Raw genomic sequence first — 12,350 nt, forward strand, 5'->3', positions numbered from 1 at the left:
TGAGTTACTGAGTTGTGTGTGTGTGTGTGTGTGTGTGTGTGTGACACAGGAGCTATTGGGGGGGGTGGTTGATTTGAGGGAAGGGGGTATTTAATTTCTAATTTTTTTGCCACTGCTTGTATCATTTGTGCAATCAACATTAGAAAGGCTATCAGTTCCCTGCTGTTTTCAAATTTAAGCGTTCAAAATGTCCCTCCATGACTTTTTCTTTCTGTACAAACCAGTATTGTTAGATTTTCAAAACCACAACAGTTAACGGTGCTTAAAATGATATTTACCCCACTGATCTGACGGCTTGTTTTTCCTCTCATAACCCCCAAAAAATCCACTGGCCTTTCTGGTGCCGAGTGTCAGGCTTTGAAAAGAAGTTAGCCTGTGGTCAAACTCATCCTGTGCAATTTCTCTCTCTCTCTCTCTTCAGCACCAGATGGATCCTTCCAGCAATTTCTACAACTACAGAACGGCGCTGAGAGGAGCCACGCAGAGGTCGATCACCGCCAACAGCAGCAGAGAGAAGGTGAGGCTGAGCTGTCGCAGCGCTACGTGACTTTTATCTCTTTCTATAGGAGAGATCATCTCACTGGACTGCATGACCAAATGTTGCCTTTGCTTATCTGAAAACACGCATACCTTGTCTGAATCGTTAGGGTGTAATTTTCAGTTTGTCATACACATGATCCACCAAGCAGCACTTATTTTAGTACAATCTCAACTTGCACTGTGCCTGGCTGCCTGGCAGTAGTGAGCAGTGCTATCAATTTTATAAGTTGACATTTAAAGTGCAGCTTGTTTCATCAAGTGATCATGTGGTTCAAATTTTATTAAAACCACCCGTTGGGAAATCTCTTCAAGTTTGGAAGTGGGCTAGTCTTGGGAGTTTTTGGATAAAAATCTGAGTCCAGTTGAGTGGGTGGCAGTTGATGGAGTCCAATCTGCCAAACGGTCTGAGAACATTTCCCCTTTTCTGAGAAATCTAGCAGCCTCCATTTACATAAACCTTAAATTTGAGGAACATCTGCCCTCCAGATCTTCCCCACAATTTCATTTACATGTAGCGGACACTTCTCCAGAGCGACTTACAATGAGCAAGCAGGGGTTCAGTATCCTGCGAAAGGAAAATTGACAGGGATCAGACGTGATCTTTCAGTTTCAGGATGGTCTCTCTGACCACTAGATTGATTGATTGATTGATTGATTGATTGATTGATTTATTGGGTATAAAGAGGTACAAACAACAGTACAACCCAGAGGATAACACGTAAAAGCATGCTTACACACTTGTTTCCAACGCTGTCCTCGATGGTTCACAAAAATCAGAACAAAACACCCTAAACTAAAAGGTTTTTTTAAGTGTTTGGTGACGCATGTTGCATTCTCTTTAGCAGCACAGACAAACCGCTCCATCACACTTTGTTATAAGAGTTATGTAAAAAGTTCAGATGGTTATCAGGCTCCTGCTACTTTCTTGTACTGAGACCGTGAACTTGAGTGCAGCATTGATGTCGAGGTCCTTATGAAGCGTTCCAGCCTCTGATGCAAAAAAAAAACAAACGTCCATGCGGCGGCCGCTCGTTTGGGCCTTGTTATCGTCCGGGAGCGGCGTTCCCATCTTGTTTACGCTATAAACAGCCGCTCAGGGGGGATTTGGACGGGGGGGGGGGGGGCGAAGGTTGCGTAACAGTGTATGTGAGGCTCGAGAGGGGTCGCGGGGGTGAAGTTATAAGTGGGTCATGATAAGGTCTGCACCGCGCGTCAGAGCGCACAGGAGGGCCGCGGTTTCCTCCTCATCGGCTACGTTCTGTTCTCTTCAAGGGAGGAGGGAAAAGAAAACATGGCCGCCTGCCAGATCACATAGCGTTCTCTGCTGCCTCTCCGCTCGCCCGCCCTGACCGCATCTGAACCGCCGTAACGCACCGTGGGTTGCCAGACGTTAGCGGTTAGCCTATCCTCGCGTCATCACATGGCGGAGAGTGAAGGAGAGTGTTTCCTGAGAGACGGAGTCGGTACGGGATCTGGTTCCCTGAGGTTTTGGGTTTTCCTCCAGGATCGGGGATCTTTTTGGGAAGTCTGTGGTTTTTAGCGCGGAGAAGCCGAGCCGAGCCGAGCCCCGGCATGCAAACAGACCCGGACAAAGGGTCGGGGTCATGAAACGGAAAGTTCCCAGGCAGTCTGGTATGTTCCCGCTCTTATGACCTCTACTTTTGGAGGGGGGAGAGGAGGGGGGGGGGGGGGTGTTTATGGTCTCTTCCAGGCATGCAGAAAGCTGTTGACTTTGCTGGAGGAACAGAAGTAACCCGGCCAACATTTATGCAACATGTTTTTTTCCTCGACCCCGTTTTTTTTTTCCTGCAGTGTTTGGCCCTTGCCCATGTCAGTGTGAGGAATAATCAGACAGTTGTTGCTATGTTGGGTGAAATAACATTTTCACAAATGCCAAACAGCTGATCTAAACCAGACTTGGCGTGTCACATGTTTGGTCGTACGGCAACAGCTCACTGAGACATCTTACAAGGACATATTACAGTTTACATCGCTCCTCCCTTCTGTTACTGTCAAAACACTCCGAACTTGGATGATGAAGGGAACATTTCAGAGAGAAGAGGGCTCTGTTCGACTGACCTGTTAAACACTGAGACATGCAGTCAGTCCCACCAGGATTTCGCTGGGTTTTTTGTGTGATTATTGCGGCCAAAAATGCGTGATTTTGCAGCGGCTTTTCTCAAAAATTGCGATACAATTTGCGAGGTTTTATGTGCTCTTTTTGCGGTAAAATTGCGGGAATTGGGGAAAAATTGCAAGCAAAAGAAAAAAATGAGATTTTTTCTCGCTCTCTCACACACACACACACACACACATACAGCCTCCCCCTATTCTCTCCCACTCTCCGTTTAAGCTATTTACTCTTCCATGAGCTTGAATTTTGCACTCACCTCGATTCTTGCTGCTTTTCTTTTGTTTTGCACGGTCTATGGCAGCCATTTTTGCTGGCAGGTGAGTTTTGTTCATCTTCCACCTGAATCCGCGCTGCGATGACGTAAGTTAACACGACACCGAATGCGACAATTGGTCCAAATCACAAGCGGTCTGTTGATTTGGCCATTTCATGCGGAAAAGTTGTGGCAATTTTGCAAAACTGCAAGCTTTTCTTCAATTTGCGTTATTGCGATCGCAAAATCACAATTTCCAGGAGGGACTGTACAGTAGTTTCTGGACTGGACTCATCACATAAATACACAAATATAGATACTTACTCCAGTAAATAAATCTCTTAAAGAGCTTTTACATGAGATATAGATCTAATTTTTGCCCAAAATACCAGTTACACCCTTCTGGCTTCAAGCCCTCCATATCGCCTCCATTTTTGCTTTATTTGCAGCCTTCATGGTTTCACTTGAGTTGTCAGTGCACCCAAAATGTTTTGAAGGGGCACAAATTCACATAATCTCAATGCAAATCTATGGAGAATATACATTAAAAAAATACACATTCAATGGATTCACCAGCTTTGCAAGAACCTGTATTATCAAATACGACGAAAGGGGATGGATGGTTTACTGAAGTATGATCTTGAGTATTATCTTGACTAAATGCTACACATGAAAAGCAGAAAAGAGAGATGATGCTGGATGTGAAATATCTCAGGCGGAGGTACAGTCTGAACGGACTCAACACTGGAGCGAGTGTTGTCCCGTCTGTCTGCAGCGGAGTCTCTTCCCTTCCCCCTTGGCATTCTTTAAAAAGCCGCTGTCATGAATGTTTGATGTCCCAGGGTGGAGCCGGGCTGGGATGGGACAGGCGGGAGAGGGGAGAAGTGACAGACTCTGCTCGCTTTACTCTCTGATGGCAGCCATCTTTGTTTTCTGTCACCGAGGAAGGAAAGTGATGTTTTGTCTACGAGCCACAGTGGCAGATAAATACCAGATTTAACCAGCCAATTAGATTTTTTTTTTATTTAACAGGACATCGATATGATGGTTGGTTACCTGCCAAACTGACTGGTAGAAAAGACAAATCCAAACCTAAACTGGTGGTTCTGCATGTTCTCCATCAGCATCAGTGTCAGGCCTCAGTCAGCACTGACCTACATCAGTGTATGAAGGTGCCGATTAATTATTTAAGGGACTTTAAAGGGGGATTTTTCTCCCTAACAAACATCTTTCTCTTCTGTCTCACTTTTCGGCTAGAGGAATTTGTCTCTGGTATTTTTTTTTGTGGTTAATAAAAGTCTTATTTATACACACTCCTGTCAACCATTACGTTGAATATTTTAATAGGCAAATGCCAAATGGATTCAGCTGTCATCCACAAGTGTCCTGTGGAAGACAGAAGTGGATCGTCCACAGACAAGAGACAATGTTTTTTTTGTTTTTTTTTGTTTTCCCGCCATGTAATTGAGTCAAACATTGTAGAGATCCTCTTTGTCAAGTGTGACCCCCTTTCCTTTTGAATACAGGTTTATATAAAGATCCCACACCGCAGCCGTTTACCTATGAATCATGTGGAAATCCCCTTCATATCTCTTCGGTGAAATTTAATCCCTTTCTCTTTCTGTTGTCTCGCAGATTGTCATCCCTTTCTTCAGCCTCTTGATCAAAGACATCTACTTCCTGAACGAGGGATGCGCCAACAGGCTGCAGAACGGACACGTCAACTTTGAGGTGCGTCGAATGTTGAATTTCCCGGGGGGATTTCCCCAGGTTTTAAACCAGGACAAATTTCCCGTCGCCTACTTCCCCACATTCTAAACATCAGCATATTTACTATGCATGGCAACAGATTGGCTGCTGTTTTATTCAACTTCCCCAAGACTGCCGGAGAACGAGGAAGTAAGACTTGCCTGCCATCAGTTTCTGCTCTGTTTCCATGGAACAAAACACACTTAGTAGTGACCAAATATACACAAATATTTCCACTGGCCTTTGCTAACAGCTATTCTGAATCAGAGGCTTAATTTTAAGCTTTTTTTTTTATCACAGGAAGGTTTGCTGCGCCCATATGTCCATTTTCAGCAACGCCCTGCTTCACAGTCACACAGTTGTACACATTCTCACTCGGGACCGGCCCAGTTCAACCACAGCTTCCTCCTGCTGGTCTCTGGTGCCGTTCAGAGCCAAGTGCCTTGCTCAAAGGCAGCGTGATGGCAGTTAGTGAGGCAGGGGAAAACATCTCTCCTTCACTTTCCCCACCAGACTTTCCCAGCGATAATATTCAGCAGTGTTTGATTTGTTCATTTACATCTTATTTGTTTTATCTAAGCTCTTCAATTTATATTGGAGTTGCTTCTCCTAATGACTGCTAGTTAACAAGTGGGAGGCGACAAACCCCATTCAAATGAACCACCGGTGTTCAGTGAATATCCAGACACACTTATCCACTTTATTTATATAGCACCTTAAACACTAAATTACTTGATAGAAAGTGCTTCATAAGGTTAAAGGATAAAGACAACCTGACAGTAAAGGACTTAAAATGTCAAAAGACCAACAGATTTCAAAAACCTCAACATTAAAATTGCAACATTAAAATAAATTCCTATCTCACCAACATTACAAACAAGCAGCTTACAGAGGAGGTTGAGGGTCAGAGCCAGATCATCCCGACTACACAAAATATTCCCTAAAGTGACGATGTTTGATAGAGGATCATTCGGATTCACTTCTGAAACATTTCGTAGCAGCCATGTGAATATTAACCTTTTTAATTTTTCTCCTTTCAATTTCAGAAATTCTGGGAGCTCGCCAAGCAAGTGAGCGAGTTCATGACCTGGAAGAAGGTGGAGTGTCCGTTCGAGAAGGACCGCAAGATCCTGCAGTACCTGCTCACTGCGCCGGTGTTCAGCGAGGACGGTACGCCAGTCGATCAATCAATCAATCAAGCTTTATTTATACAGCGCCTTTTTCTCATCCACGCTGAAATATAATTGACCCGGGGAAACAAAAGGGCTTTGATTGTTTTGCCGGTAATCTGAGCTGAGCTTCAACCCGACACACACACACACACCTCGTTATCAGCTCCCCTACTTGAGCGGCATCGATCCCACGCCTCGGTCGCTCCGACACAAGCCCCTCCCCTTTTTAATCTAGATCAAAGAGCTGTCATTGGCCCCAGCCCTTATCAGTCTCTTATCAGAGCTAGACAGGACAGTCTGTGTAATCCTCCTGCTGCACCAACAGGACTGACCGGCCATCCGTGAGCTCCATGCCTCCCACCTGGTCTTCCTCTGAGAACAGAGAGACATTTAACAATACTAAATCTAGTGGTGGGGGTAGAGGAGGGGGTTGGGGGGGTGGGGGGGGGGTGTTATGTTTGGGCAATAGTGTAAAACCTCCTGTCAACCAATCATCATCACATATAAGGAGAGAAAAACACACAGTATGCACGGTGTAGGTGAGACGACTTGAGTTGAAACGTAGCTTTTAAATGCGCAAGGAAGGAGTATTTTTTACATTTTAAATAAAACAACCTGAAGAATCAGTCAATAGGAAGCAGTAGCAGAAAACCAACACTGTGTTCAGGCTCTAAATGAAGTTTAAATCAACTTGAGCATCATTTCTGTCGCTGCCTGTGCTTCTCCACTGGAGAGTTTTGCACCAGGCCACGTTTTAAATGACCAAAGATCTGTACGGGGGAATTTACTGTAAATCGGCAGGGGAATTTCCACCGGTGATGGATTCAGCCCATGACTCTGAGTTTATTTAACATTATGACTTGCAAAACAAAGATTGAACAATGCAGAATGTATGTTTTAAGATGTTTTAAGAAGAAGACCACAGCTAAAAGTGGAACAGACCAATAAAACCAAACTGTACAAAAACAGTTAAAAACCCTGATGCCAGTGGAGTTTTTCAGTTTATTAAATATTACTGATGACGCTGAAACTCTCAAAACTGAGCAGACTCGAACTCATCTTCATCACCCTGACGTCACACCGCACCACACCCATAGGATCCTGTTCAGATTAGTTCCAGTCCTGTTTTGGGTTGAAACACAGATTCAAAAACACACTGTCTGGTCTGAAGATGAATCATCAGGATCATGTATCATAACAAAGCTTTCCACCGTTAACTACGCTTAATGTAACTTTGAAAATACTGTGAATAAACGAAGGACGTGGCATCCGCTGGTCGCATTTTATGATAGTCGCCGGGTGTTTGTTCACCGATCAATACAGAAAGGTGATTGGATAATAAAAGCAGAAGATGAAGAGTGAGAGAATGAGTGTGTTGTGTTATTGCAGGGGGGAAAAGAAAGGAAAAGGCAAGTTTGAGAGACCTAAAATTAATTCCGCCGGGTCTTCATTCCACACGGCTATGTTTCATTTTGGCGGGGACTCGGGGATAGCTAATGACTTCAGTAATATTTAATAGCGAGTCTTAATTTCATGCTAGCAATCATTTTTGTCCGAGTAGGTGCCGCATTTTCCAGAACGAAAACTCAAAACGTTTCCTTTGTTTTGTCACTGCAGCGCTGTATCTGGCTTCGTACGAGAGCGAAGGTCCTGAGAACAACATGGAGAAGGACAGATGGAAGTCTCTGAGGTGTGTATACCGCCCCCCCCCTCCCCTACACACACACACACACACACACACACACCCCCAGGGGTTTAGAGTCTTTCAATCATGGCTGTCACCCCATATTCCCTCCCGCATCCAAGTTGACCACGCATACCCAGTGGGATGTAGGTCAGACGCATGTTGACCTGCACGCTACTCAATAAAATGCATTAAATACACACACACACACACACACACACACACACACACACACGAGCAGAAGTGCATGTGCTCATCATTCTTCTTGGTCACACCATCACATGTGCACACACACACACAGGACACCACATCACTCATTTTCACACAATTACATCCTATGCACACACCATACCCCCCTCATCACACAGCACTTTGGACATTTAATGTGTGTGTGTGTGTGTGTGTGTGTGTGTGTGTGTGTGTGTAAACCTCCAGGAAGATGGATGAGCGAGGATAGTCTTTGTGCAGTTGGTAGTAAGTCAGTCAGGAGGCCCGGGGGAGCTGACGCATCACTCGCATCACACTCTGAAGTTTAATTGACACAAAGCGAGTCAGGAGCTTTTTATTTCTCAGCCGAGACGAAGCGAGTCGTTCAGCGTTTATGATTTCTGTCCTGTCCATCACTGCCTTTTAAGGGTTTCAGCTTTTTTAACACAACAGAATCAATATCCTGAAGCTAAAGTAAGAATTTGCAACATTTTCATATAAATAAATGGCGGTTCTTTGATAGAAATGCAAAAAAAACTACAACAATGGCAGCTTATCAACCAGAAATGTCACCAAAATAGAAAAAAAACAAGGAACTGTAGGATCAGCACTTTAACAGGACTGACGGCAGAAAAATAGAACCGCTATTTATAGACACAAATGATTCATAGCTAAGAGTCAGGCTTAAGCTAGATGACCACCCACACACCCACATGAATCAGATGGTTAAATCTGCTGGTGGGGGTCAGAGGTGAGGCCGGGTGTCAGTCTGACTGGATCCAGGTCCTGGCTGTGCTGGACCGGCTGAATCCACTTGGCGGTGTGTGTGGTCACGTTTCCTGAGAGCCTGCCAAGCCTCTCCCGCCCCGCGAGCCTTCGCCTCCGCTGCGACACGATCTGTCACTTTATTCCAGTCGGGCCGTGTCAGCAGAACGTGGCGCTCGGGCTCGGGACGCACGAACCCCCCCTCCTACTACACCCCCCGTCTACCCCCCCGCCCCACCCCCCCCCACCCCCCCCCCCCCCCCTCATCTGACCATGGCAAAGAAAAGAGCGGAGGAGTGGATTAACCAATAAACAGGATCTGATGCAACGATCCCATGTGCTGTTTACACTGGACGCTTATAGAAACCTGGCTTCAATGTTCAGTATCAATAAAGTTATAGCATCGTACTATAATATTAAACTTGATTTATATTGCAATTATCTAAAAGCAGAGTTTGCAGAGTGCTTTAAAGGAAGCCACAAAAAAGAAAAGTAAAACATTAGGGATGAGATGACACACTTATCTCACGATACGATATGAGGTTCACAATTCAATACAACCACGATACGATGAAATAAATAAAAGTTCAGTGACAAGCAAAGTCACACATATTTCCAGCGATGTCATTGGCTTGCCAGAATGTAAACAAACAATTTAAAAACGTCATTACAAAATGCAAATAATATCATTTGGATGGAGAGCTTGAGAAATTGTCTCATTTTCGATTACAGCAGAATAAAATGAAGATAATATCATGATTCGTTTTTCTACCCCGTGATACGTATTGTCACATTTTCATGTTGCGATATATTGAATTTCGATATATTATCCCATCCGATTAATACATAGTTACACATAGTGAAAGTCAACTTTTCCACTATGGTTCAGACCAAAAAAACAAGCTGTCTGTGTGTGTGTGATTGAGATCTTGTTCTTGTTCACAAATCACAATTTATAACTGCCAGTGTGATTTGAAGATGTTATTATTGTTTTCTGAGTGGTCTTCTGCTGCTAACCGCTGCCCCTCTCCTCTCTGCACAGATCCACTCTGCTAAGCAGGGTCTAAAACTCCTGAAGAAACCAGAAGGCGACCCGCGTGACGAGCGAGCCGCGCCCCGTCGTCGTTGCTGTTGTTGTCCGAAACACAAGTATCCCCATTTTGGAAGGGAAACGACAATCTCTACTCTGGCTGGAGAGTTCCTTTTGTGTTCCTCCGGCGTCAGATTTCTACACAGGCTCTCAAGCTCTGCTTTTCCTTATCCTCTCGCTCTTTGTGCTGTATATTTCAGGACAGCTGTTATTTTTTTTTCATCTCTTTGTATGAATTTGTAGTCTTTTTTTAAAAAAAGAAAACGCTACGACCGTCACAGTAACGGCCGAGGCAGCTGCTTCTTCTTGTGCGAAGCGAGTTTCCTTCTGTGAGCATGGCGGTGTGTTCGGGGGTTATTGTTTCCCCCCCACACACACACTTTTCAACATGTATTTTCCACTGAAGCTACACGTTAGCCGCCGGTCGGCTAACTCGTTCCTAACGGGTAGAACACACAAAAAAAAAAAAAAAAAAAAAAAAAAAGCTTCTCCCTCTGTTTCAACAAGCCAGCATTCTCTGTACGGAGAACTCAAACCTCACCTGCAACACTGTTGTTTGTTTATGAAGCTACTCTTTATTTGTCGTTTTTTGTTTTTTTTTGTGTTCGTCTCCTGAGTCTCTCTCTCTCTCTCGCTCCATGTGGTCGATCATCCCCCTTTTTTTTTTCTGACGGTTTTGTGATGTGTAAAAAAAAACAAAAAATGCGCTGGCTGCATTTTAAAGATGATGTGATTTCTGTTTGGTTTTTTTTTCTTTTCGTCGGTGTTGTGTAAAGCCTTGTGATACTCTAAACCAGGAAGTGACACGTTGTCGTCGTTTTATCGACGGCATACAAAGCAATATTCCACTTAGTTTTAACATGGCGGTTATTTGGCACTTGACCGCCATGAAAACCAGAATATATATAAACTACTGTGGCTGGACGAGTTCGTAGCGTTCGGATTTGTACTTATTAATTTGAACGAGGGCATGAAAATAGACTGAAAACTGACATTGAACACATTGGTGAACAGTTTAAACAACAGATTTACACTAAAATTTGTATTTAAAAATAAAAGAAGATCCAGTCTCCCAAACAGAAACTATCTCTCCTAAATAGTATCCCTCCGCTGTGTTCTCTTCTATCAATAAAAATGCTATTCGGCGAAATAATTTGTTGAATCTGTTCACCAACGATTTAAATGTCAGTTTTCTGTTTATTTTCTTGCCTCAATCAAATGAATGGGAAGTAAAAAATCCGAACACTACAAACTCGTCCCGTCTTGGTGAGTAGATTATAACCCCCCCCATGTTAAAACTAAGTGGACCATTGTTTTGAATGGAAGGTGTGATGATGGTGTGTTCCCGTTGGTCCTCATCATCAGTGTTAACGCGGCCCTCTGCTCCTCCATGACACCCGTCAGCTTCGAGCCATCCTGCGAGCTGCTCTGGGCTTTAGATACTGTAGCTTTCCCCCCCCTCATCCCTCCTGCCCTGCTAGCATAGAACATGTGTGTGTGTGTGTGTGTGTGTGTGTGTGGTTGTACTGCCCCCTGGTGGCCGAGTCCAAAAAAGTGAATGGATTTTGTTTGGTCGTGTTGAATAATGTGAATGCTGAGGATTTCTGTTTTTAACCCCCCTCACATGCCTCTTCTGAATAATGTTCTCCTTATGTACGGTTGTTTTTGTTTTTCATATTATTATTATTATTACAATTTTCTCCATGTTTGTTTTATTTATAAATCTCTATATGTGTAGTCGTATTATTTCTTTATGCCAATATTTACTGTTATTTTATTGTTATTTAATTTTGTACTAGGTACATAACATACTTAAGTAGTCATCAGATATTGGCTTAACTGCTATTTTTTTATACAAGTTTGTATGAGACACTTAATTTTCAGGGTACCAGCGCACACTATGAAGTTAAAGTTTTTGACTGATGTCTTGCTTGCCTTGACTGCTTTCCCCAACACAGAGTGCTGTTGTGGTTTATTGTGTACATATGTTTCTTTTTCTTCCCTTCCTGTGTTCATCCATTTGTATTTGGACTGTTAAGATGGAATAGAGGAACCATTTATAAATGCATTAGTTGTGTTTAAAAGAGAAAGTTAATAAAAGAATGCTTAAAATGATCGAGTGACTCCGCATGTTTGTTAAATGTTGTTGATGAAGCAAAGAGTCTCAGGCTGCTTGCAATGTAAACAGCTGAATATCAGAAATGGGAGTAAATAACTATAAAATATATGCTGTATGAATACAGAGACACACAATCATGAACTTTGACACCAAATTATTTTTATCTCCCCTTTTCAGGCTTTTTTAAACCCCTCGCAACCTGAGTTTCCCCTTAAATTTCCCCTTAAGTGTAACTTCAAAGTTAGACAAAAACATTTCTTCCACACATCCATATTCTGTATCTGCTCGTCCCACTGAAGCTGAAGCATCACTGAAGCTATATCATGTTTATAGTGAGTGAAATATTCAAACCCAAGATGCCATTTCTTGCTCCATTACATCAAATGGAAAACATCTAGATGTCTTGTGCATCATTTTATACACATTTCCCTATAATTCAGCCTGACATGTTTGGTATCTTTGGAAACCTTGGGATCTCGACTAGAAGTTAAAATAAAGTTCTGTGGGTTTGAACAAAGCTCGGCTGCAAAACGTGTTTGTAAGGGTGGAAGTAATTGTTGGAAGATTCTCAATTTACACACAAAAAAGCATTTATCCCCAAAGATGAAAAACATATTTCAGAACGGGGCTGAAGACA

General features: G+C 43.3%; 1 protein-coding gene across 1 annotated transcript in view; it reads left to right on the top strand.

Annotated features, from left to right (window-relative positions):
- The window catches only part of rasgef1ba (RasGEF domain family, member 1Ba), a 35,811-nt gene extending 25,470 nt beyond the window's left edge, over nt 1–10,341 (top strand). The window contains exons 10-14 of the mRNA XM_071923845.2: nt 422–517; nt 4,563–4,658; nt 5,723–5,846; nt 7,466–7,538; nt 9,547–10,341. Of these exons, the coding sequence (XP_071779946.1) occupies nt 422–517; nt 4,563–4,658; nt 5,723–5,846; nt 7,466–7,538; nt 9,547–9,571 (414 nt within the window). The 3' untranslated portion in view covers nt 9,572–10,341. The remainder of the gene's footprint in view (nt 1–421; nt 518–4,562; nt 4,659–5,722; nt 5,847–7,465; nt 7,539–9,546) is intronic.
- Nucleotides 10,342–12,350: the final 2,009 nt, after the last annotated feature.

Source organism: Centroberyx gerrardi, chromosome 8 (assembly GCF_048128805.1).
Source record: "Centroberyx gerrardi isolate f3 chromosome 8, fCenGer3.hap1.cur.20231027, whole genome shotgun sequence".
Lineage (NCBI taxonomy): Eukaryota > Metazoa > Chordata > Actinopteri > Beryciformes > Berycidae > Centroberyx > Centroberyx gerrardi.